This window comes from Nanorana parkeri, unplaced genomic scaffold (assembly GCF_000935625.1).
Source record: "Nanorana parkeri isolate BGI_ZX_2015 unplaced genomic scaffold, ASM93562v1 scaffold2430, whole genome shotgun sequence".
Taxonomy (NCBI): Eukaryota; Metazoa; Chordata; class Amphibia; order Anura; family Dicroglossidae; genus Nanorana; species Nanorana parkeri.
The window spans coordinates 124706-151952 of record NW_017308698.1 but is presented as its reverse complement, the minus strand read 5'-3'; the positions used below and the strand labels follow the sequence as shown (position 1 = coordinate 151952).

At 48.2% G+C, this 27247-nt stretch overlaps 1 protein-coding gene across 1 annotated transcript; it reads left to right on the top strand.

The window, feature by feature from the left end:
• Window positions 1-1815: 1815 nt before the first annotated feature.
• Window positions 1816-22589, top strand: LOC108801666 (zinc finger protein 260-like). The gene is given in 8 exon segments (XM_018573568.1): window positions 1816-1999; window positions 8127-8336; window positions 8396-8454; window positions 8581-8668; window positions 8760-8895; window positions 9307-10239; window positions 10315-10479; window positions 22102-22589. Coding segments are annotated over 8 exon segments (2175 nt in total). The 5' UTR covers window positions 1816-1903.
• Window positions 22590-27247: the final 4658 nt, after the last annotated feature.

The window sequence follows — 27247 nt, the reverse complement described above, 5'->3', positions numbered from 1 at the left end:
GTGATACGCATGGATCTAGTTCATAGGCAGCCACTTGCTTACTGACAGCGTGTCAGTCTATTAAATAGGTCAAGCAAAACAAACGACAAACGCACGCAACAATTTGTCACCAGTTATACAGTAAGGTGCACACGAAATGGGCTTTGAACAGTAAAACAGTAGAAAGGCGTCATGGCACACTCACAAACCAGCATGTAAAACAACTTGTCTCACCACTAAGGACAATAACAGAGGTTTGGATACAATTTGAAATCTTCTGCCCCATGTGCTCCAAGATGGAGACTCTCATAGTTTAGAGTTAGGACCGCACTATAAGAGGTGCCTTGGCGCGGCAGTGCGGCTTTCACATCCTCTGCAGAAGACGTGTATGTAAACCTCTGTTATTATCCTTAGTGGTGAGACAAGTCTATTAAATAGATTCCCATCCCCACCTCCGCGGTGACTAAAGGCTTTCACGCTGCATGGAAGAGATGCTGATGTGTCCATGAAGGTTTTAAAGCAAGGAGTAGAGCCGGGGTCTCAAACTCAATTCACTCGTGGGGCCACTGCGCAAATGTTCTTCTCCCACGGGGACTTCTCTCAGATCATCTCCCTCATTCTCAGGGCTTTGTGGGGTGTTATAAGTATGGAAGGGGGTCACATGTCTGTCCATTGCCAAAGCCCGGCCTTGGCAGCTGAGTGGAATAGCTGGGTCTAGGCTTGACTGATGACCATCCGGGACACTCGACAACAATGACAAGGCCGTGTTCACACTACGAGACGTTTCTCGAGGCTGCAGTTCCTCTGAGCTCCACAAGGTGGTGACCTCACCTATGCCGAGACAGGAAGTCTCTATGATAGGAAGTGATGTCAGGTACAAACAGGAAGTTCCAGGAGAGAAGTTAGTTGTGAGGCCGTATAAAGGAGACATTGCTGGAACTGGCAGCAGAGGAGGTAATAGGATATATATATACCCGTCATGTCTGTCCTCCATAGTCCTGTGACGTCTTTTATCTCCAGCAGATGCTGCTACACACATATATATATATAAAAACAAAACGGAGTATTGTAGTGTGCGATGATACCTTTCTTATTGGACTAACAAAATATATAAAAGACAAGCTTTCGAGAGTTAACCTCTCTTCTTCAGGTCAGAAGCAATACTCAACAAGTACGAGCCAGAGATACAAAACTACTCAGACACAAGGAGAAGAATAGGTTAGAAGAGAGGTTAACTCTCGAAAGCTTGTCTTTTATATATTTTGTTAGTCCAATAAGAAAGGTATAATTGCATACTACAATACTCTGTTTGGTTTTTTTATACATCTTCTCTACTGGACTAATACGGCTTACCCATTTACATGACACTATATATATATATATATATATATATATATATATTTCTGTTCAGGATCAGAACTTTTACCCGATTATGAGGGTCAGAACATTGTCTTCATTTTGGAGATGTGTCACCTTAGCAGTCTCTTGTATGAGGGATGAGATTCAGATTCGGGTTGTTCTAAAATTTGACACCAATTTCCAAGATTCAAATTTTGGACAAATTTGCGGTTGATGAATTGCGCACCTTTCTGTGGATCTGACGCAAGTTCCCGATACTCTATGGTGTGAATGAGGACTTAGTTTGGTGCGTCGCAGTGGTGGCTCCATCTTCCTCCTCCCAGGACAGAGGAGACACTATTCAGCCAGCATTGCCGATGTCCCCTCTTCCTCCTCCTACTCCAGGACGGTCCTCCAGAACCCGGGACTGTTGGTGGGTAGGGGGCAAGAAACCCAACAAACACTGTGTGACCCCCATCTACATGGGGCAATTCCCCCTGGGGGCAGCCCACCTATTACCCCCATCCTAATATTATACAACCAGTACAGTCCAGATAATTCTCCTCTATCCGTCCACAGAGATCACATGACCACATCAGTGAAGATGGAGGAGGAGCGGAGTCACTTGACTGAGAGGATACTAAACCTCACCCTGGAGATCATCTACCTGCTGACCGGAGAGGTGAGGAGGATTCTGGGAGGTCACATGACATCACTCTTATCTCTATTAATAAAGCACAGACCTGACCGGAGAGGTGAGGAGGATTCTGGGAGGTCACATGACATCACTCTTATCTCTATTAATAAAGCACAGACCTGACTGCATACTATGGTAGTCCAATATGCTACATGTCTAATGCACTAAAGCAGAACATCTTTAACCCTTTTACTGCCATAGCTACTAATAAAATTAGCCAATCCCCGATTGTCACCATGCCTGGGAGACCTAAAGGTAGAGGCCGAGGTTCTTCAAATGCAGCCAGAAGGTGGCAAGCAGGTTGTCCATCTGCAGGTCAAAGTGATAGTCAGGCAGAACCTTTGAGAGGCCGGACACATCTCCCCTTCCTGTCTGGCAGTGGCCGTGCCATATAGCCGGAACATGGACGGTGGTGGTGGAGTGAATATCCAAGCCTCCATCATCATCATCATCATCCTCCTCTCAGGTCCGGAGTAGCTCAGGGTCATCTGCAGCTACAAATGTTCCCTCTTCTTCACCATGTCATCCCTCCTTCACCATGCAAACTGACATGAAGGAGTCGGTGGAATTATTTCAGCGCGGCTTCCGTCACTTGCTGCAGGAGGTTGGGCAGCAGTTGATGTTGAGGAAGAGGACGCATGTCACACGGGGAGGGGACAACATGCAGGAAGAATCAATTGCCAGTGAGGTTCCTGCAGCTTCCTGCCCAAGTGGTCTCCAGTGATGAGGAAGGTGGGGGGGTGGTGGATGAGGTAGCAGATGGTACCTGGGGGATGTAGAGGAAGAAAGTGAGGGAGAGGCACAGCATCAGCGAGGCGGGATGTCATCCAGGGGCAGAATAAAGAGTAGCGGAGGGAGTGTCCTGTCATCCATTACTATCTACTGCCACCACTTCTGGCCTTCCATTTAATAACATCGTTTGCCACTGCTGTAGACCTGCCATCTATTTAAATCTCTTGCTACTAGAGATGGGAAGTTCGAATCTTTTAAATGAATCGATTCATTCGAATCAGTTCATTCAAAAGAACCGATTCATGAACCGAATCTTCGATTCACTTGCTGAGTCGGCTGACAAGCCAGTGATTGGAAGCTCAGGAGCCGTCTGATCCTTCATAGAAGATCAGAATCAGAAGGCTGATTCAGAGAAGGGTGTCGGGCAGCTCCCGGGGAACATTGATCGCAGTGCTCAGAGCTGTCACAAGTCTCATCTTCTGTCAGATTTGCCATTCTATCAAATCAGCCAATGTGATCACAAAGTGACGCGCAATCAGCTGCGACAGTGAGAAGCGTGTTCCTGCGCAGCGCATTCTGATGAGGTGATGTCACAGCTAACATGGCTAGCGGCCAGATGTGTCCATAGTCTTTACAGTGTATGGGTGTGAATAACGATAGGATTTTACTACTGTGGCGCAGTACCTGTGGTAGTGAAATCCAATCGTTATTGTGTTCTAAACACTAGGGACAAATCTGACCGTTATCTATGTTGGCCGTGACAACAGCTCATCAGAATGTGGTGCGCATGCGCAGTAATGCGCTTTGGCGCAGTTGATCGTGCGTCACCCGAAGTGATAACATTGGCTGACCTGATAGATTGGCCGGTCTGACAGAAAGTCAGCCACATAGGTAATTGAACATAATACTGTGCGGGATTTTCTTTTTTTTTAAAAATAAATTCTTTATTTAAGTATTTTTTTCACATTTTTATACAAATTGTACAAAACAGGGTATAGTATAGCGCTCAGGGATAAGAGATTGAGCCATGTACAATATAGCAACAATTATGCCAACAAACATTACATCACATTACAACACATAGAGTGATGTCAACAGGTATGAAGCGACCCTTTACATGGAGAACCGGGGCAGAGGGCACCAGGGCTCCCCCGCATGCGGGGGGTGAAGGACCCCTGGGGTGCACCCCCGTCAGGGCAGTAGTAGCTTGAGTCGCGATAGCTGAAAAACCGGGTTTGGGTAATTCGGTATCCCGTGATCATTGTGAGAGCGTGGTGAGGTTTTACTACACAAATGGACAGGGTAACCATGGGAAGATGGGGGCGTCATGGAAGCTATCGGTTTGTGAGGGTCACATAAGGTAGGAGGGAAGGAGGATTAAGGGTTGGGGAGGGTGCTCATCGCGCTAGGGTATGTGGAGTTGGGGTAAAGCCGGGGGGAGCGAGGTCTTGAGTAAGGTGAGTGTGGGGGGACGGGATCCCGTGTCCACATCCTGGTGCACGGTGCTAAATTTATCAGAGCGTGAGGTAGTCAGGGGATCTCACGAACTCCATCCAGGGAAGCCAAGTACCAGAGAACTGGGCGTTGGTGTGTTTGAGGGAGCTCACGAGGTCCTCCATGAGGTAAATATCGTGCATGCGGTCTAAGACCTGTCTGATCTGTGCAGGATTTTCTAATAGACCCGTAATGTCTCTATAAAGAGAGCCTGTCACCTCCAAACGCTATCACTTAGGGGCATGTTATCCCCTGTGTGACGGCAATAACTTTAAGTGAAAAAATATGTTAGGTGAAAAATTATAAAATAAATAAAAAGTTAAAAAACCAACTCGGCATCTGCATGTAAATAAACGTATGAAAGGTATGCATGTGTACGTAAATTATGATGGCACCCCTCATGTTACGTGTCGCCGCAAACGTCTAAATGAGAGCAACAATTCTGGGGACACAATTCATTGCCAACGGTTGCTTAAGGGTTTGAAAGCGTCACCTACAGACAATTTTGTGTAGTAGACATGTGCGATTCGTTTCGTTACGAATCGAAATTCGTACGATTTTCCTGAAATTCCGAATTTCGGAGCATCCGAAATCCGAATGGCAGTTTCCGAATTATATCCGAAATACGAAATTCCGTTAACGAATTTCGGATTCGGATTTCTTTGAAACGGGAACTGATATTACCCCTGTAAATGAGGTTGGGAACAGCATGACAAGATTTTTTTTTAATCCGAAATACGGATCCGCTGCTGCTGAGAGTTACATTACAATACACAGGCAGGAAATACGAAATTCCGTTGACGTATTTTCGTTCCGTTACGAACATTCGTTATATTGAAGGTAAAAAGCAAAATACCTTAATATATTGGAGTTGATGGTAGTTATTTTATCCGAACTACCACTCCAATATTAACAAAGGTATTTTGCTTTTTAACTTCATCATAACGAATGTTCGTAAAGATACGAAAATATAACCGCCACTAACGAAAATTCGTATTTCGTACGAATCCGAATCGAGTTCAGTTACGAATTACGAAATAACGGATATTCCGAAACGAAACAGAACAAATGTTTTGACGGCGCACAAGTCTATTGTGTAGCATAACGTTTCACACGCATTACACAGGCGCATGCAATTTTTACACTTACCATGTTTGGTATCTATTGACTTGATGTGACCCCATCTTTTATATTCTACAAGTATATTAGGGGTTTTTGTTTTTTGCTTTTTACATAAAATTTAACCATTTCTGTTAGTTTTCACTTTGGGTATTTAAAGTGACATTAAACCCTCAGATTTTTTAACATAAACCAATACTGTAATGTGCGCCTTACTGTAATCCATAGTTGTTTCCCTTCTCTTTGCTGCTCTTCCTTTTAAATCTGTAGCTCTTCTCATGCTGGGGGAGAACTTCTGTTTTGCAGCAGACTGCCTTGTCTCAGGAATGGATACACGGTGTCTGTGTATAGGTTTGTATAGGTTTGTAACCTGAGCCAGCACTACAGGAAGAGGCCCTGAGCTGCAAAGGGAAGTTCTCCCCCAGCATGAGAAGACATGAGGATTTAAAAGGAAGAGCAGCAAAGAGAAGGGAAACAACCATGGATTACAGTAAGGCGCACATTACAGTATTGGTTTATGTTACACAATCTGAGGGTTTCATGTCACTTTAAGCTTGTCCTCCCTTTTTGATGACCTTTTTTTTTTCAGTTTTCATCAGTCTGATTAGAGTGTTCTGTGTTATAACTATTACAAACTGCCCCCCAAGGTTGGGGGGTGCGGGGGTTGGTTGGGTGAAAAACTCAGGAGTGGAGGAGGGGTAAATAATATAATTAAAAAGGAGGTTTAAATGTATTTTTATTTAATTTTTTAAAAAAGGAGGCGGCTCTCTCATTTAGTCATATAGCTACTGAATGAGACGGATGTTTCAGAAGGGATGATTGTCTGTTACCTTTAACGTGCAGATCTCCTCGAGAAGCCGATTTGATCCTGAAGGCCTGGTTCACACCTGAACGTTTTGTAGCGCGTTCAACGCTCGACGAACGCTCTACAAAACGCTCAAACATCTAAATCCCGTTGTAGTCAATGGGTCCGGTTCACACCTTGCCGTATTTCCGCCCGTCCCGAACGCGATACAAAACGGCCTACGCCCAAAGAAGTACATGTACTTCTTTGGGGCGTTTTGGTCTTGCGTTTTCATTGGGATACAGCCAAGTAGCCCTCGGAAACGGGCGCTTGTTGCGCGGGTTTTTTTTAACCGCAAATCGCGGTAAAAACGCACGACAAACGCGCATATTCAATACGCCTAGGTGTGAACCCAGCCTAAGGGTTAATTCAATCTGAATGAGGCTCCTCCTCTAATCTAAACTCTGTGTCATTTCTCTTATCTCCCTCCCAGCTGTCTGTCCCTTATCACTGCTGCAACCTGCTGCTCATTAGACTCAGTTGTACTGGTGGTGACGAACGATTCTTTGAACTCTGTAAGCCCTCGTTCACACCTGACCGTTTTGTAGCGCTTTCTACGCTCGACGAACGCTCTACAACACGGTCAAAAATATAAATTGCATTGTAGTCAATGGGTCTCGTTCCCACCTTGCCGTATTTCCGCCCGTCCCTAACAAACCGGCCCACGCCTGAAAAGGTCCCGGGACTACTTTGGGCCGTTTTGTAGGGCGTTTTCCATTGGGATACAGCCAAGTAGCCTCGCGGTAAAAAAAACGCGCGACGGTCGCGCATATTACAATACGCCTAGGTGTGAATGGGGCCTCCTCTGATGGCTCACGATTCTTTAACTAAAATAATCAAACGAGTCTACTAACTAAGTAGAATCAGTCGATTCTTTTAACCAGTAGACTCGTTAGATTCTTAGACTCCGTGTACTGTGACTCATAGCTTGCTTCACAGATCTGATTGGTTGCAGGGCTGGGCTGGGAGAAGCTGGCAGAAGCCTGGCATTTCCTTTCAGTCTAGACCAGTGGTGGCGAACCTTGGCACTCCAGCTGTGCCAAAACTACATATCCCAACATGCATCTGCCTCTGGGAGTTATGTCTGTGGCTGTCAGAGCCTTGCGATGCCTCATGGGACCTGTAGTTCCAAAACAGCTGGAGCGCCAAGGTTCGCCATCACTGGTCTAGAAATCATATTACAAGTGCCGCTAGAGACTCTCTGCTAATCTGCTATATGTCGCGTCACACGGAGCTGCTTCAAAAAACGGATCGGCTCACTCAGGTGAATCGACTCCACCAGTTCACTGAACAGAATCGATTCAAAAGAACCATTCATTCATGAACTGGACATCTCTACTTGCTACAGCTGCTGGCCTGACATCCATTATCATCTCCTGCCACTGATTCATTGCTTCCTGTACAATATTTCTGCCTTGTGTCTCTGACATCATCCAAGGAAATTTTTATTGCAAGATAAAAAGCCCCTCATCCCTCACACCTCAAATGCAGCCTACTAAAAAGGCTTACATGATGTGCAGCGTGTCTCTGTAATATTTCTGCTTTGTGTCTCTGACTTCATTCAATGTAATTTTTCTTTCTGAATGAAACAATGCCTCATCTCTCCATCTTCATATCTGGCCTACAACACAGGCATACATGTCACTCTACATAGTCACATAAAATGGAGGTCATCTCCTCACTGAACGGTATTGTTGTTATTGGTACATGTCCCCAGAGCAGAGCCCAGCTCGCTTGCTCATTAGGCTTAAAAACAGAGAGAATTTATTTCTAACATTTACCTTCTATAGACTTCAATAGCAAGTTCGTCCATCACTAGTCACATGACTTCACTAATTGCTCTACCAATACACAGACCTGACCGGAGAGGTGAGGAGGATTCTGGGATTCTAACATGATATTCCTATTGGTTTCTCCATCCAGAGTTTTCCTCTTCTGAAGTCAGGTGATCATGTGACCATCACAGTGCCCCCATGTGACTCCCTAAATCCTGAGAGACACAACATGGAGAAGATTCTAGAAGTCACCAAGAAGATGATGGAGCTGCTGACAGGAGAGGTGAGCGGTGCCGGGAATTCTGGGACATGATCCAGGAACAGACAAGGGATGTGTCTGGATGGTGACGGTATCATTGTGTGTGTCAGGTTCCTATAAGGTGTCAGGATGTCTCTGTCTATCTCTCCATGGAGGAGTGGGAGTATCTAGAAGGACACCGGGATCTCTACAAGGACGTCATGATGGAGGATCAGCCGCCCCTCACATCACCGGGTAAGAGGAGAGAGCAGTACGGAGGGTCCACCTAGATCCCCCATCATCTGATACACACATAGAAACAATGTATTCAGTCAGTGTGTGTGTTTCCTACAGATGGATCCAGTAAGAGGAACCCACCAGAGAGATGTCCCCGTCCTCTGTATTCCCGGGATCCCACCCAGGAGGACCACACCATCCCCCACCATGATCAGGTAGGTGGAGATGAGTGATTGAAGACTCTGACATGTGGAGATGATGTGTGGACTCTACAAGATGAGACTTTCTGCCATTCTGTTGGTTTAGGGTGAAGATCTGATGAAGGTGAAAGTTGAGGGTGACGTAGAAGAGAAGTATGTGAGGGATGATCAGCAACATACGGAGGAGGATGGAACGATGAGGACACTCAAAGTGGAGGACACTCCTACAGAGATCAGCACAGGTGACCCATAATATATTCTTCTCTTATCTCTGCTCTGTTCCTGCACACTGATTGGTCCAGAGTAAGGCGGGATCTGAGTGATATCAGCCAATAGTAGGTTGGTAATGGTCTGAATTCCGAACCTCTTGTTTATCAGAGATCACATGACCCAGTGCCTAGGCTTGTGGTTGGGTGAAAAGCATGCTCCTGCCAGTCCCCATTGGCCCCGCCTCTTCTGACAGGGCTGTGTAAATGTAGAAGTGATCTGGGAGGAGGACCAAAGGCCCTTTGACTGAAGAGGGGAGGAGTCCCAGCTGGTTGGGACCTCCACAGAGAACATCTGCTCCCTCAGACCTCCTGATCCAGATGGAATGTTGAGTGAAGTCATCTAACCCTCTCATATCTCTCCATCATGTGTTTCTATGTTTCCAGGACACGCCATGGAGAAACCCTCAAAGGATCCTCTGACTTTATCTCCAGGTTGTAAGATGGAAGATGAGGACATCACAGCAGATTGTGCGGGAGAAGAGACAATGAGCTCAGCTATGGATGGTGGACTTCACAGTGTGGATAGAGCATGGAATCCCTCTGACTCTGAGCAAACTCGTCCTGTGGGGGATGGTGCCGGAATTCAGGGGGTCAAGATATTTTCCTGCCCCGAGTGCGGGGAAAGTTTTAGCTCTGAATCAGATCTTTGTGTTCATCTGAGTTCTCACATTGGTGACAATTCTTTTTACTGTTATGACTGTGGGAAATGTTTTCTTCGAAAATCAGACCTTGTCGTACATTACAGATCTCACACGGGGGAGAAGCCGTATTCTTGCCCTGAGTGTGGGAAAGGCTTTGCTCAAAAGAGTGATCTTATCCGACATCAGAGAATACACACGGGGGAGAAGCCGTATTCCTGCACTGAGTGCCAGAGAAGTTTTTCAAATAAGAGCCATCTTAGCGAGCATCAGAGAGTACACACGGGGGAGAAACCATTTTGCTGCTCTGAGTGCGGGAAATGTTTTTCATCAAGCTCATCTCTTAATACACATCAGAGAATACACGGGGGGGAGAAACCAGAAAAGTGCCAGAAAAGTTTTTCAAAAAAGTGCCATCTTACCAAACATCAGAGATCACACACGGGGGAGAAGCCGTATTCCTGCCCTGAGTGTGGGAAAGGCTTTGCTCAAAAGTGTGATCTTATCCGACATCAGAGAATACACACGGGGGAGAAGCCATTTTCCTGCACCGAGTGCCAGAGAAGTTTTTCAAATAAGAGCCATCTTATCGAGCATCAGAGATCACACACTGGGGAGAAGCCATTTTGCTGCTCTGAGTGCGGGAAATGTTTTTCATCAAGCTCCTCTCTTAATACACATCAGAGAATACACACGGGGGTGAAACCAGAAAAGTCACAGGAAAGTTTTTCTAAAAAGTGCCATCTTACCAAACATCAGAGATCACACACGGGGGAGAAGCCGTATTCCTGCCCTGAGTGTGGGAAAGGCTTTGCTCAAAAGTGTGATCTTATCCGACATCAGAGAATACACACGGGGGAGAAGCCATATTCCTGCTCAGACTGTGGGAAAGGTTATTCACGGAAAGCCGATCTTTTCAGTCATCATTGTTTGCACAAGGATGAGAAGCTATAGTTCTACAATATTTGCAAGAGCTTGCGCTAATGGAGAACAATAGTATTAAATAAATAAATTATAATATATGACCCAAGAACTCCAAAATGTACAAAAATATGATATCTATAATTTTTTTTAAAATGGTGTACGAAAAGCTGCTGAACTCAGGCACTAGGCCCCTATAGTGAAGATGTATTAAATAGTACAGAGCTAAACGTCCTTCGGTGATGGATATAAGAAGATTAAACTGTTATGATCCCAGTAGACAGAAAAAATGTGTCAAATATACTCCTTGAAAAATATACTCCTGGAAAAACAAACCTTTAGGACGTTTAGCGCTATAGTTCTACAATGATTGTGGGAAGTGATTTCTTCATAAAACGCTCAGACATTATACATCTCATATGAGTGAGGGAAACATTTTTCAGAGGAGATCCATCTTTTTGTACATCAGAGATTGCCCGAGGCATAGAAGCCGTATTGCTGTCCTGTGTGTGGAAAAGGTTTCTCATGGAACTCCCATCATACTGAATATCAGATGAGACACGTGGGTAAAGCTGTTTTCTTGATGGTACAGCACAGGACGCAGACAGATCCAGAGACAGATATCATCAGGTGAAACTGGAATAATTAGAATATGGTGCAAAGTTCATTTATTTCACTAATGCAACTTATGCGGTGAAACTAATATATGAGACTCATTACATGCAAAGCAAGATAATTCAAGCCGTGATTTGTCATCATTGTGATGATTATGGCTTACAGCTCATGAAAACCCCAAATCCACAACCTCAGAGAATGAGAATATTACATGCAATCAATAAAACAAGGATTGTACATAGAACAATATCGGACCTCTGAAAAGTACAAGCATGCATATGTACTCAGTACTTGGTTTGGGCCCCTTTTGCAGCACTTACTGCCATTACTTTTGCACGATATTCTAATTATTCGAGTTTCACCTGTATATGCAGATATCAGGTGATTGGACACAGGCCAAGGTCTCTGTCTATGTCTCCATGGAGGAGTGGGGGGATATAGAAGGACACCGGGATCTCTACAAGATGGAGGATCAGCCGCCTCTCACATCACCAGGTAAGAGGAGAGAGCAGTACGGAGGGTCCACCTAGATCCCCCATCATCTGATACACACATAGAAACAATAAAAGCTTCCTCTCTGCTGGAACCTGAATTCCAGTGTCCTCAGCCCAAACCTGCCTAATTATTGGACAGAACCAATATCTTAGGACAGAACGCTAAACCCCTCAATCATCAGACAACACCAATGTGGAAGTGGAAACCAAGATCTGCTGTATTGAAGAAAGCGCACAGAGTTTATATCTCACAGGATCAGATAAGAGTTCAGTGTGTTACACTGAACAATCCCCTCCCCTAGACAGCCGGGTGCCGCATTGGAATTCCTTAAGCACAGACACTCTTTGAACCTAATAAATGTCCCTAATTAGATAAGAGCTTGATCCCATCACCCTAAACAATGGCCCCTCCAGACAGCCTGCTGTCTTCACAATATTGCATTTAGCAGAGATGGTATCCAAACAAGATGGAAGTCCGGATGGTTCAAATCAAGTCAAATAGTGACCTGCTCTCTCTCTCTCTAGATAAAATATTAAACAGGAAAACACTCACAGCAAACAAAGTTCTCCGGGGTAATAAATCTCTGCAGCCCTAGGTCAGTAGGAAGGAGGCTAGTGTCAGGGTACCAGGGGTCTTACCACTCCTCGGGGTCGCCATGTGCGGCAGAGCACACGGGTTCTCCTTCGTGGCAGGACCCCTGGCGCCAGGGTTGCGGGTGCCCATGCGCGGAGGACAGGCTGCGTGCGCCTGTGCCCATTACTGGTGTCAGGTGGGGGCCTTGCTGGGGGAGGTTCCCAGCACACACCCTCTGCCTTTCTCTTGCCATTGGCTCCTGGATGGAGAAGCTTTCTGGTTGCCTCGGTAACCAGGGGGTGGTCTTAGTTCCCCACTGGGTATAAAAGCCCAGTCAGAGCCCTGGCTCATTGCCGAGTTATTCTACCTATATGGTGCATCTCCTAGCCTCCTGTGTTTTCTGCTGCTGCTATTTCCTAACCCCTCGTCTGACTTCCTGTTGCTGACTCTTTGGCCAGCCTTCCCGTTCTTGAACACAGCCGCCTGCCTCGACCCGGACCGGACTTTGACTTCGCCTTTAGATTGCCCCTTTGTACCTCGCCTTCGGATCATAACCCGTTCCTGCCAGTGGATGCCGCTTCCCGGCCCAGGCCGACGATTACCTCCGGGCAGCTAGACCCTCGGGCTCCTCCAGCAGCCCCAGTGACGGTCCAGTCCGTCACACCGTTTACCTGTTACCCTCATCAGCACCAGCTGTCTTGATTTGTAAGTAGTGTCAGTGTATGGCCAGGCCCATTAGCCCACAGCTGATTGAGACCTTATGAAGGTGTATGGCCAGGCCCATTAACCCACAGCTGATTGAGACCTGATGAAGGTGTATGGCCAGGCCCATTAGCCCACAGATGACAAGACTGGGATAGGTGTAGTAACAACAGGTAACCACCAGATGGAGCTAGAAGGTTGTGACAGACATAGGGGTATTAGACATGCTCCTAACAAGGGCTTCATGTATAAAAGTTCCACTCGGCATATAGCCAGCCCAATGCTGGTCACATGGCACTAGCATACCTAGATGGCGCTGAGGAGTATAGGAATTCTATAGTCGGCACCATCTAGGATTGCTAACATGGCCGGATTTGCTCTCTCTGCTGCCACAAGGCCAGGTTCCTCAATGTCGGGTAACACAGACTGAGAATCCCATCGCTGGGATCTGGCATCAACCGGTCAGCCGCCCAAGCGAACTGCCAGTCCGAACCAACTGATGTCCCAACACGAAGGCCATCGGGACTAGGCTCCCGCAGCACACACACACCCCCCTACACTGAGGAGCTTGGGAGTCCATGGTCATACCACCTCTGAGTAGTATGGGGGGGGTCACTAGGACCGACAATGCGCTCAGCCAACCTCCCAGATACCTCCAAAGCAGTGACCACCCGACACAGGTCACCACATACCTCGGAGAATGCAGTGACACCATTCAGAAACCAGGAAGGCTCAAATGGAGCTCCCCCGTTTCCCGGAACATCATCACTACCAGGTCTGGGCTTGCGCTCATGATCACCCCACCTGAAGTGGATGCCCAGGCCCCTCGGCTGCAAGGGGCACAACCACGTCACCAAGACCAGATCAGACATTGGGCGAAGGTCCCACAAAGTTCAGCTGCACAATCAGCCAAGGCACCGGATCAGCAGAGGAGCTGGGCAGCAGGCACTGGATCAGCAGAGGAGAGGAGCTGGGCAGCAGGCACTGGATCAGCAGAGGAGAGGAGCTGGGCAGCAGGAACCGGATCAATGGAGCCGAAGAGCTGGACAGCAGGCACAGGATCAATGGAGGCGAGGAGCTGGGCAGTAGGCACAGGATCAGCAGAGGCGAGGAGCTGGGCAGCAGACACTGGATCAGTAGAGGCGATGAGCTGGGCAGCAGGCACAGGATCAGTAGAGGCGATGAACTGGGCAGCAGGCACAGGATCAGCAGAGGCGAGGAGCTGGGCAGTAGGCACAGGATCAGTATAGGCGAGGAGCTGGGCAGCAGGCTCAGGATCAGCAGAGGCGATGAGCTGGGCAGCAGGCTGAGGATCAATGGGTTCCCACTGAGCAGTGGATTAAGGAGCAGTGGGGTCCAACTGGAGAACGTACATAGGGTTGACAGAGTCCGGAAGGACAACAGAAAAACACTGCTCTGGTTGAAATGGAGTCTCTGGACATGCGTTATGGTGCAGAACAACTATAGTGGAGGCCAGAGGGCAGGAGGTCTTAAGAAATGGGCGAGGACCCCACTCGCTTGAATGGGCCAGCCTGTTCAAAAAATGAAGGGAACCTCTTGGGATGGTGTGGCGGGATGTGAATAATGGAGGTCCCTTGAATAAGGGGTTCTTTTGCCAGGGAAGGCTGGGCAGGCACTGAAGCTGGAGCAGGCTGGGCTGGCACCGAAGCAGGAGCAGGCTGGGCTGGCACCGAAGCAGGAGCGGGCTGGACTGGCACAGAAGCAGGCCCTACTGGAACCGAAGCAGGCCGGACTGGAACCTAAGCAGGAGCAGGCTGGACTGGTACCGAAGCAGGAGCAGGCCGGACTGGAACCTAAGCAGGAGCAGGCCGGGCTGGAACCGAAGCAGGAGCAGGCTGGACTGGTACCGAAGCAGGAGCAGGCCGGACTGGAACCTAAGCAGGAGAAGGCCGGGCTGGAACCGAAGCAGGAGCAGGCCGGGCTGGAACCGAAGCAGGAGCAGGCCAGGCTGGAACCGAAGCAGGAGCAGGCCGGGCTGGAATCGAAGCAGGAGTCACTGCGGTTGTCATGGGCAGCATGGTTAAAGATGATCCGGATCTGGAAGGGGGACTAGACTGCATGGACTAGGGATGTCCCGATACCACTTTTTCAGGACCAAGTACAAGTACTTCCCCTCATGTACTTGCCGATACCAGTTACCGATACTTTTTTTTTTCTTTTTTTTTTAAAGAGACAGGTGACTTTAAATGATCCGTAGTACGACTACATGTTCTGTACTACGGATCATGATTGAACCTATTCATGTTAGCAGGAAAGAATTGTAACTCTATTGCTGGAGTGTAGTGGAGGTGTGTGCTGTATATATGTACTACATATACATTACACACGTCCAGTACACTATAGCAATAGATTTACAGCCGGCCCCGTCCCAGCTTCCCTCACTTATGCTGGGTTCACACCTAGGCGTATTGAATATGCACGTTTGTCGCGTGGTTCGCGGTAAAAAGACCGTGCGACAAACACGCATTTCCGTGGGCTACTTGGCTGTATCCCAATGGCAACGCGAGACCAAAACGCCCCAAAGAAGTACATGTACTTCTTTGGGCGTAGGCCGTTTTGTATTGCGTTAGGGACGGGCGGAAATACGGCAAGGTGTGAACCAGACCCATTGAATACAACGGGATTTAGATGTTTGAGCGTTTTGTAGAGCGTTCGTCGAGCGTTGAACGCGCTACAAAACGTTCAGGTGTGAACCAGGCCTTAGTTTCACTCGGATCCTGTCAGGATCCAGAGCACCCCCAGGTGGCGCTGGAGCCGGGTCCTGCAGTTCCTGTGCTCGCCTGCGGGTGTCTCCAGCAGCCAGGAACTGTCACGAACCTGCAGCTCCAGTACTTACCTGCGGGTGTGCCCCAGCTGTGACTGATCATCCCATCACCTGGTGCTTCCTGGGAGGGTATTTAGGCCCTACCCGCAGTCAGGAAGCTGGCTCAGTATTGCGTCGCCTGCACCTGACTGACTCACCTGGCTTTTGCCCTGCTACCTGAGCCCTGCTACCTGAGCCCTGCTACCTGAGCCCTGCTACCTGAACCCTGCTACCTGAACCCTGCATCCTGAACCCTGCTACCTGAACCCTGCTTCCTATCTGCAACCCTGTCACCGACCCGGCTTGTTACCCGACCACTCTCCTTGGATCCTGTTCCTGTACCGCGCTGCCCTCCTGTCACCGACCCGGCTTGTTACCCGACCACTCTCCTTGGATCCTGTTCCTGTACCGCGCTGCCCTCCTGTTAACGACCCGGCTTGTACCTGACCACTCTTCTTGTATCCTGAGGCCTGCCGTATATCTGCAGGCCTGTTACCCCTCCTTGTTGCTGTTCCCCCTGGCTGTAGGTGTGTGTTTGTCCCAACGATGGGTTTGTTACTTCACCGCTGAACCTGTGGGGGGTTGAGGGGGTTTGTAGTTTTGTTGATGTGTAACAAATAAACTGTGTGCATAGAACCCTATCCTGTGTGGGCATATTAATTTGGTCATCCTGCGTGAGTACCTACATGTGGTGTGAGGACGCCTGTGCATGGAATGCCCTGACAGATTCCTGTTGCCTCACGCGGTGCCTCTCGTAGGTGGCGCTGGGCAGGATCTCTGCATCGCGTCTCGTTGCTCAGCTTGTGGGAGGCGCTCACAATTCTACCCTGCTAACATGAATGGGTTAAATCATGATCCATAGTACATAATAGTACATAACATGTAGTTGTACTACGGATCATTTAACCCATTCAGATTAGCAGTGCAGTGAAACAAGAAAACACCAAAAGCCTGCAGGTCGCCGTGTGGTCCATTTGGTCGTAGGCCTCAGTATTATGTCACCATACTGTGCATGGGTGTCCCCACACCCCCGTGCAGGTATCTATACAGGAGGACCAAATACGTGACCGCACCAAACAATGCTTATGAACTGTAGCTTATTAGCTACTCCAAAAACACCACAACCATAAGCACGCGCACCAACACCCCCACAATTACACCCCGGGGGCAACAGGGCAAACCCTGGGGAGCAGGACAACAAGAGGGGAGCCACTGATCAGGAGGCCTCGGGGGGCAAGAGTCAAGCGTCAGTTCAAGGCAGGAACAGTATACAATGACAATACTGAGGCACAGGCCTCTCTACAGGAAGAGGTTAAATACCCTCCCAGATCAGCACCAGGTGGCGACTAACTGCTCATTGCTGGGACACCCGCAGGTGAGCACTGGAACTGCAGGACCTGGTTCCAGCGTCAAAGTGCCACCTGGAGGCGCTCAGGTCCCTGACAGCTACTGGCTGCCTGGAGACACCTGCAGGTGAGCACTGGAACTGCAGTATCTGGTTCCAGTGCCACCTGAAGGTGTTCTGGTCCCTGACAGGCTTTTATTCGACAGTTGCGCCCCTCTACTCCTTGCTTTAACACGGCATGGAAACCTCAGCATCTTTTACATGCAGCGTTAAAGCCTTTAGTCACCGCGGAGCTGCAGGTGATACACATGGATCTAGTTCATAGGCAGCCACTTGCTTACTGACAGCGTGTCAGTCAATTCAATAGATCCCGATAAATCTCCATCACCTCCGCGTTGACTAAAGGCTTTCACGCTGCATGGAAGAGATGCTGATGTTTCCGAGCAGTGCTAAAGCAAGGAGTAGTTCCTTCAGGTCCTCCTCTGCTGATTGACAGCAGCAGTGGGCGAGTGCAATTGCCAGCCTGCTATTGGCTATTGCAAATTGAATAGCCAATAGCAGCCTAGCTATTTATTCCATTGCTGTCTGTTGTTGTTTTTTTTTCTTTTTAACTCTGACGGCTGTCAAAATAAATGACATCACGCAGGAAGAATAAATTGTCAGTGATGTTCCTGCAGCTTAGTGCCAAGTGTTCTCCGGTGATGAGGTAGGGTTGCCACCTTTTCTTCCTGCAAAACCCGAACACTATAGCGCCGCATAGCAAGAAGCGAGGAGAGACAGCCAGGGGAGAAGTGAGGAAAGATATATTTTTATGTTGCATGTATTAAAGAAAGTAAATGCAAGTATAATACTTCCAGATATTTATAAACACCCTCAGAGTTCACAGTACCCCCAATGTTAAACTCATCGCCTCCCTGATTGATTGCTGATTCTCTGCAGCTCACAACCGCCAGCACTTCCAGGTGATGCGGACAGTCAGCTAAAACGGGGGCTGTGTGGTGTCACATCAACTGTGACACCACAACTGTGGAACACATCAACTGCGGTGTGTTCCAGAGCGGTAGCTGCTGGAATGTTAGGGCCACAAAAGCAAAATAAGAAAAGTGGCCCCATGGGATTGTGGCCCCTATCACCCATGTGTTTATAGATCTAATTATATTCAATAGAGGTGTGTGGTGACTGTCATGTACCTGTCTCTCTGGGGCAGCATTGCTGGTTCTTTCTGCTTTGTCTTTCAGGTTACAAGCTGCCTGCTGTTGCTAGGAAGATTTACCTCAGTTGCTGGACAGACCTTCAGTCAGCTGAGCACAGGATTGGTGACAGACTTTTGGCGGGAAAACAGCTGACCAATGAGTGTAACCTTTCCCCTCTATAGTCACTCCTGTCAGTGGGCGGGGTCAGCAGTTACCTCAGGACTGCCAGCTGGACTCACCTCTGGATTATCTTCAGTCTCCCTTTTGGATCTTTTCACCTGCTTCCAGCCCAGCCTCCCCTTTACTGTACTTTCCCTTGTCGCGGTCAATCTTTATGGGGTAGTATTGCTGCTTGAGTCGTGGTGACTAAGCATGCTGGTCTGTTTTTTTTTTAACAATGAATTTATTAGGTTTTGTCAATAGAACATAATAACAAAAATAATACAACATAGATACAGACATATAGAAAATAAAATCTTGCTATAAATACATAAACAAAATCAGTATATATAAGGTAAATGGTATGTTATATTGTTATAAAGCAGTGTTCCAGGTATATGGAAGAAGTCAAAATTAAGTGAAATTGCAGCCTTAATAAGTAATTAGCAAGTGCCATAACTGGAAGAAGTAGTCATATATAGAAGCATACCTCTATAGGAGAGAGCCCTAATGCAGTACATATTCAGGACAGTAAGTGGAGGAAGTGTTCTTCCAACCATCTCGACAACAAATAAAAAGCATGTGATAACTGTGGAGGCCTAAGAAGTGACTAATAATACATAAAAGCATTTTTTTTTTTTTTGTTTTTGTGTTTTAACACTGTTAGGAATATTAGTTGGGTTCATAATACATGAGTCAGGCATCTGTTGTTTGACAACCAGCAAGCCCATTGTAAGTTGAAATTGCGGAGTTTCATATTAGCTTTTGCAAACAAAAATTCAAAATGGACACGCGTGTTTAATATTTGTACAACTACGCTGAGTGACGGAGGTTCCGATTGTTTCCAAGCCCGCGCTATTGCCAGGCGAGCAGCTATAAGGACATGTGAGACTACAGTTCTAGAATCAAAAGGCCAATCATTTAGTCCAATCCCCAATAAGGCAAGTTGTGGGGACCCATTACAAGGAAAGTGAGTAACTGTGGAAATAAAGGAGAGCATGCTGGTCTGTTACTGGTTAGCAGTGGTTTTGTTTGGTAATAAAGCATAAAGTCTATTTATTGGTTAAATTGATTAAAACCCAATAGAGGGGCGTGGCCTATAGTTATTCCACAATCATTGTTGTGTTTTACTTTATTATTTAGGTTTTATGTTATGGCATGATGGGTGTCAATGGGGAGTACAATCCCATGCACAGCAACCGCACACTAAACTCCACCCTTCTTTCTAGAGGCGTGTCAGTGCATTGAAGTCCACGCTCCCCTGCCGGCAGTGCGACTGGACGGGTGGCAAAACATTGCCTGCATTCCAGTCCAGGGCACGCTGCATTTTTTTGTGTTCGCACTGGACCGGGAACGCAGGCAATGTTTTGCCACCCGTCCAGTCCCACTGCGGGCAGTGACCGGAACGCAGGCAATGTTTTGCCACCCGTCTGATTGCAATGTGCCCCTCCTGCCCCAAAATGAAGGGCGGAGTTTTGTGAGCGATTGTGGTGCGTTCCAGCAGTTGGAACACACCGCAATTGGTGTGCACAAGCCCTTACACACAAACACATTATATATATATATACACACACACACAAATAAAGAGCTGTATGTATAAGAGAGATATATATACACATACACCCTGTTTCCCCGAAAATAAGACCTAGTACTATTTTTGGGAATTGTTTAAATATAAGACCTACCCCGAAAATAAGTTGTGACCGTTCCCAGGGCTGGTGGTGGCATAAAGGGGAACTTGAAGAGCCGCGGGAGAGAACCAGCGAAGCCAGCATTAGAGGAAGCGAGGCGGCAGCGGAGGGAGCAGAGCCCTATAAGCCGGTGCCTCCTCTATAGCCCCGCCTCCTGTCACAGGCGGAGTGATGCCAAATGCACTCCGCCTGTGAGGAATCCATAGTGAAAGTGCGCTTCCCTCATTCTGGCCAGCGATTGGTTAGCAAATTGCTCTTGGAAAGGTACGGCGCCCCTGATTGCCCTGATCACCATATGTTTGTACATGAATAAGTGCGGATTGTTGTGCATTAAGAAAAAAAAAAAAAGACCTACCCCTAAAATAAGACCTCGTGTGTTTTTTTGAGCCGGGGAAACACGGTACATATATATATATATCTTATACAGGTATGTAACAGTGAAGATTTTAGAGCAGCATCTACACATTCACATACTCTTCCCCCTCCAGCTCCACCGGGGCCGGGAGGTGATACTGTCGCTGATGACAAACGATCAGGGCACAAACAAAGGAACACAGACACTCACCCTGCTGCACCTCCACCAGGAAGCAGTTCTCTGACAGAAAGACAACGATCAGAACGGGAGAACTTGCTGTGAGGAGCTCCGCAGGTCGCACATGTCAACTCCCAGCCTCCAACGCAGTGCGGACCTCAGCGTAAGGTTGCCACCTTTTCTTCAAGCGAAACCCGAACACTCTAGCGGCACGGCAACAAATTTTTTGGGAGAATGATTCATGTCTTATTTATATGTAAAAAGCACCACCCATTCATATGTAAATATCACAGTTGAGACTATTTTCAGTGGGGGGCCAGTAAGGGCCGGATTTCACCCTAACCGGAGTGACTCTAAAATCGTTGTAAAAGAAGAGATAAAAGAAGAGGAGGATGAGGATGGTGTGTTGGAGGAGTCATCCAGCTACAGGAACCCACCAGAGAGATGTCCCCGTCCTCTGTATTCCCGGGATTCCACACAGGAAGATCACAACTATGCACACCATGATCAGGTAGGTGGAGTTGAGGGATTGAAGACTCTGACATGTGGAGATGATGTGTGGACTCTACAAGATGAGACTTTCTGCCATTCTGTTGGTTTAGGGTGAAGATCTGATGAAGGTGAAAGTTGAGGGTGACGTAGAAGAGACGTATGTGAGGGATGATCAGCAACATACGGAGGAGGGTGGAATGATGAGGACAATGAAAGAGGAGGACACTCCTACAGAGATCGGCACAGGTGACCCATAATATATTCTTCTCTTATCTCTGCTCTGTTCCTGCACACTGATTGGTCCAGAGTAAGGCGGGATCTGAGTGATATCAGCCAATAGTAGGTTGGTAATGGTCTGAATTCTGAACCTCTTGTTTATCAGAGATCACATGGCCCAGTGCCTAGGCTTGTGGTTGGGTGAAGAGCACGCCCCTCCCAGTCCCCATTGGCTCCGCCTCTTCTGACAGGGCTGTGTAAATGTAGAAGTGATCTGGGAGGAGGACCAAAGGCCCTTTGGCTGAAGACGGGAGGAGTCCCGGCTGGTTGGGACCTCCACAGAGAACATCTGCTCCCTCAGACCTCCTGATCCAGATGGAATGTTGAGTGAAGTCATCTAACCCTCTCATATCTCTCCATCATGTGTTTCTATGTTTCCAGGACACGCCATGGAGAAACCCTCAAAGGATCCTCTGACTTTATCTCCAGGTTGTAAGATGGAAGATGAGGACATCACAGCAGATTGTGCGGGAGAAGAGACAATGATCTCAGCTATGGATGGTGGACTTCACAGTGTGGATAGAGCATGGAATCCCTCTGACTCTGAGCAACCTCGTCCTGTGGGGGATGGTGCCGGAATTCAGGAGGAGAAGACGTTTTCCTGTTCTGAGTGCGGGGAAAGTTTTACCTCTGAATCAGATCTTTGTGTTCATCTGAGTTCTCACATGGGTGACAAGTCTTTTTACTGTTATGAGTGCGGGAATTGTTTCCTTCGTAAATCAGACCTTGTCACTCATTACAGATCTCACACGGGGGAGAAGCCGTATTCCTGCCCTGAGTGTGGGAAAGGCTTTGCTCAAAAGTGTGATCTTATCCGACATCAAAGAATACACACGGGGGAGAAGCCGTTTTCCTGCAGCGAGTGCCAGAGAAGTTTTTCAAAAAAGTGCCATCTTATCAAACATCAGAGATCACACACAGGGGAGAAGCCATATTCCTGCTCCGAGTGCGGGAAAGCGTTTTCAGATAAGTCCAATTTTACTACACATCAAAGATCACACACAGGCGAGAAACCATATTCCTGCCCTGAGTGCGGTAAATGTTTTACAGCAAGGGCCTATCTTAAAACACATATGAGATTACACACAGGCGAGAAGCCATATTACTGCCCTGAGTGTGGGAAAGGTTATTCACGGAAATCCTATATTTTCAGTCATCAATGTTTGCAAACGGATGAGAAGCTAAATTCCTACGATGAATGTGGGAAGTGATTTCTTCATCAACTGCTCAGACATTATAGATCTCACATGAGGGAGATTCATCTTTTTGTATATCAGAGATTGCCCGAGGCCAAGCCGAATTCCTATCCTGTGTGTGTGGAAAAGGTTTCTCATGGAACTCCCATCATGTTGAACATCACGTGGGTAAAGCTGTTTTCTTGATGGTACAGCACAGGATACAGGCAGATCCAGAGACATCTATGTGCAGATATCAGGTGAGTGGACACTGGCCAAATTTGTAAGGACCCTCATATAGCCCCTCCCCCTTCAGGAAATACTTATTTTTTGGCTAGTGTCCTTAGGTGATGGACGTCTCCTCTCTACTGATGGAGATGTGCGGTAGTTTAGTGACCTTTTGTCTCATCGATTCTTCTCTCAAGTTCTTCTGGCCATGTCCAGCCACGGCGGCTATTTCCCAGTTTCCGGATCAGTACCCCTCGGGCTGTTGCTTTGTAGACCAGGGTGCTTTACAGGTCCAGGACAGTGGCGTATGCACATGGTGTGACCCAGTCACTGAGGACTTCCTCCCGGAGGTGGGGGCGGGCTCCACAGGCTTTGTGGATGTATTGATTGGTGGGTGGTGAGTAGATGTCACCTCCTAACACTCTCCCCAACCCCCCTCCAGAGTCCCCCGAGTTACTGCTCTCAAACATTTTGCTCTGCCATTTCCGCACCCCCCTAAACCTGCTGACTTTGTGGCCTTCCTACACCACCTTAGAATGGACAAGCACTGCCGCATCCACCTCACTTTGGGGTCCTTGACCGCTGACTGTGCCGGTCGTCTTTAATCACCCCCATCCGCCAGTGCAAGTGAAAACATCAGAGAAGCCCGCACAACCCTGGAGGTGTAGTGTCCTGAGTACAGGAAATGGTCAGAGATGTCACCCTGGGAAGAAGCACACCTTGATAGATACCTCAGAGATCACATGACTCGGCTCTCCTCTCATCTTTATAATGGAAGAAACACTTTATAAGGAAATAGGAGTTCATTCAAGTCTTCAAAGTTGTGTCTGGCTTCCTGTGCTAGGTGAGAGGAGGAGGAGGGGGGTCACTGCTGGTTGGGTCCCTCTAGCAGTGTCGTCTATCCTCCCCGTGCTCTTCAGCAGAAGCTTCATAGAACGTTCCATCATGGTGAGGGGGAGGAGCTACATATGACTTGTGGATGAAGAGAAGGGGAGATCAGACTACATGACGGGGCTGACCATGTCACTGCAGTAGTGATCAGTCTGCACAGGCAGCTTCATGGACTCCGGAGAGCCCCCTGCTGGAGGAAAGTGGAAGATATGACGTCTTCAGATGGAACATTTCACATTTCCCTGATCAAAAGGCAAATATATATACATGATATTCATTGTAAGGTGATTGTTAGAAGTCCTATCTTCAACTTTGTATCAATAAATCTTCTTTTCTTTTCCTTTTATTCCTTTTTTTTTAACTCTACAAGTTCGGCTCATACTGGAGGTTTTAGTTTTACAGTCATGTGAATAAGTAAGTACGCCCTGTTTGAATTCTATGGACAAATCATCTGGTCCTCAGCTGGTCTTAGAATGAGGTAAATACAACCTCAGATGAACAATAACACGTGACATATTACACCTCGTCACACAACATGTGACCTATTACACCGCCTCATACAACACGTGGCCTATTACACCACCTCATACAACACGTGGCCTATTACACCGCCTCATACAGCAAGTGACATATTACACCGCGTCATACAACACGTATCAGACGGTGCCGCGGACTAACAGCGTGGAGAGGAGCCCACTGGCACAAAGCGGGCAAGAAGGTTCCAAAGAGCGAGGTACAAGAGCACAAATCCAAAGGGGTGGTCGAGGTCCAGTCCGGGTCGAGGCAGGCGGCTAGGATTCAAGAGCGGTAGGCAGGCCGAGGGATCGGTTAGCAGGAAGTTCGGGTGAGAAGTCAGGAAGCGACAGCCGGATCCAACAAAGGGGCTAGGCGTTCGCACCATAGAGATGGAATAACTTAGCAACAAGCCAGCGCCCTGACCAGGTTTTATAGCCAGGGGAATCAAGACCACCACCTGGTCGCCGAGGCAACCAGGAGGCTTCTCCGTACGGGAACCAGTGACAGGAAGAGAGGGATGGAAAGTTGTGTGCTGGGAACCTCCCTTAGCAAGGCCCACACCTGACGGTCCTAATGGATTCAGTCTGTCCACCACGCGCTCGCATTTCGTGCATGCCCCGGCGCCAGGAGCTCTGCCAGGCTGAAGGAGCCCTACACCGTACCCGGCGGCCCCCAAGGAGAGGTGATACCCCTGGTTCCCTGACAACATGTGACATATTACACCGCGTCATCATTTATTTTACAACACAAAGCCCAAATGGAGAAGCCATGTGTGAAAAACTAAGTACACCCTCACCGCTTCCATAGGAATTAGGAGGCCACGTATCAGCCGGGTTCTGCTAATCAAATGCTTCTTGGTTAGATGATCCTCAGCCAGTGTGGCCACCTCTATACAAGGAGAAGTTTTAGCCGTTTCCTGGACTGGAGGGGTCAGGTGTGTGTTCCCACAATGCCAAGACCTCAGCGATGATCGTAGAGAAGCAATAGCTGCCCATCACTCTGCGAGAAGGTTATAAGGCCATTTATAAGCAATTCAGAGTCCATCGTTCTACAACGAGGAAGATTATTCACAAGTGGAGAACATTCGAGAGTCTTGGCAATCTTCCCAGGAGCGGACGTCCCAGCAAGTTCACCCCGAGGTCAGACCGTGCAGTGCTCAGAGAGGCTTCAGAAACCCCAAAAGTTCCATCTCAGACTCCACAGTCCTCTGGTGGCCTATTAAATGTTAAAGTTCCTGACGGTACAACTCGGAAAAGACTGAACACGTGCGGTTTGTTGGCAAGGGTTGCCGGGAGACAGCCGCTTCTCTCTAAAACAGGGGTCTCGGAAAATCTGGGGGCCACTGGGCATGTTTTCTTCTTCCATGGGGGTTGCATGAGGAGAGAGGGCAAGGAGAGACAGCCAGGAGAGAGAGTGAGGAGATACAGCCAGGAGAGAGTGAGGAGAGACAGCCAGGGCAGAGAGTGAGGAGAGACAGCCAGGAGAGAGAGAGAGAGCAAGGAGAGACAGCCAGGAGAGAGAGTGATGAGAGACAACCAGGACAGAGAGAGGAGAGACAGCCAGGGGAGAGAGTGAGGAGAGACAACCAGGAGAGAGAGTGATGAGAGACAACCAGGACAGAGAGAGGAGAGACAGCCAGGGGAGAGAGTGAGGAGAGACAACCAGGAGAGAGAGTGATGAGAGACAACCAGGACAGAGAGAGGAGAGACAGCCAGGGGAGAGAGTGAAGAGAGACAGCCAGGGGAGAGAGAGTGAGGAGAGACAGCCAAGAGAGAGTGAGGAGAGACAGCCAAGAGAGAGAGAGTGAGGAAAGACAGCCAGGGGAGAGAGTGAAGATAGTGAGCAACATATCTGCCTGAAGCAGACTTCGTGACTTATCTGTGTTGCAGACAGCTCCTTGCTTCCTGAGTTCCAGCCTCCCTCCATGTCCCGTGCCTCCTCCATGCACTCAAGTGGGAACACCAGGACCCCGTGGCTGCCCCTGTCCCCCTGACATCGAAACATCTTGTGTCCGGCTTTCAGCTGGCAGGACTCAAAACCCAGACTGTGCGGGTGATTTTTAGACAGGTGGCAACCCTAGCTACGCCCCTGTAAGCGCCCCCTCTCTGTCCCCTGCTGACCTGATGAGGCCCGGTACAGGAGGGCCGGCTCTAACCCTCTATAGGTGGCCCTGCCTGCAGGCCAGAACTAACCAGCCTGCAGGGCTTTAAATGGCCTGCGGGATGGTACTTTGAGACCCCTGCTCTGAAAAGAACATGGCAGCACGGCTTAGGTTTGCAAAGCTGCATCTGAACAAACCACAAGACTTCCGGAACAACGTCCTTCGGACAGACGAGACCAAAGTGGAGATGTTTGGCCTAAACCAGACCCAGCATGTCGGCACAAACCACTCATACCAACTGTCAAGCACGATGGTGGAGGGGTGATGATTTGGGCTTGGTTTGCAGCCACAGGACCTGGCCACCTTGCAGTCATTGAGTTGACCATGAAGTCCTCTGTATACCAAAGTATTCTAGGGTCAAATCTGAGGCCATCCATCCGATGACTAAAGCTTGGCCCAAGTTGGGTCATGCAACAGGACAATGATCCCAAGCACACCAGCAAACCTACAACAGAACGGCTGAAACAGAAAGGGATCGATGTGTTGCAATGGTCCAGTCAAAGACCAGACCACAACCCGATTGAAATGCTGTGGCGGGACCTTAGGACAAATGTCTGCAAACCGCAATTCACTGGAACAACGTCGTAAAGGGGAGTGGGCCGAAATTCCACCACAATGATGTAAGAGACTGATGAAGTCATAGAGTGTTTCTGGAACATCAACTCAATTCTCAACCATTGAAGACAGAAACCTCCCCATTGATGAACACATGGTCCAATCATGATCACAGGTATTCCTAAACTGTCAGGTTATACCATCGCCTACAGGAGGCCATGACACTAGAAAAACAGAGAAATTGTCTTTAATCTCTATATAACCCCTCCTCTACCCAGCATGCCCCAGTGTCCTAGGGGGTTGGAGGCCTTTTCTTCAGGCCTGCTGAAACATGGCCATCCTC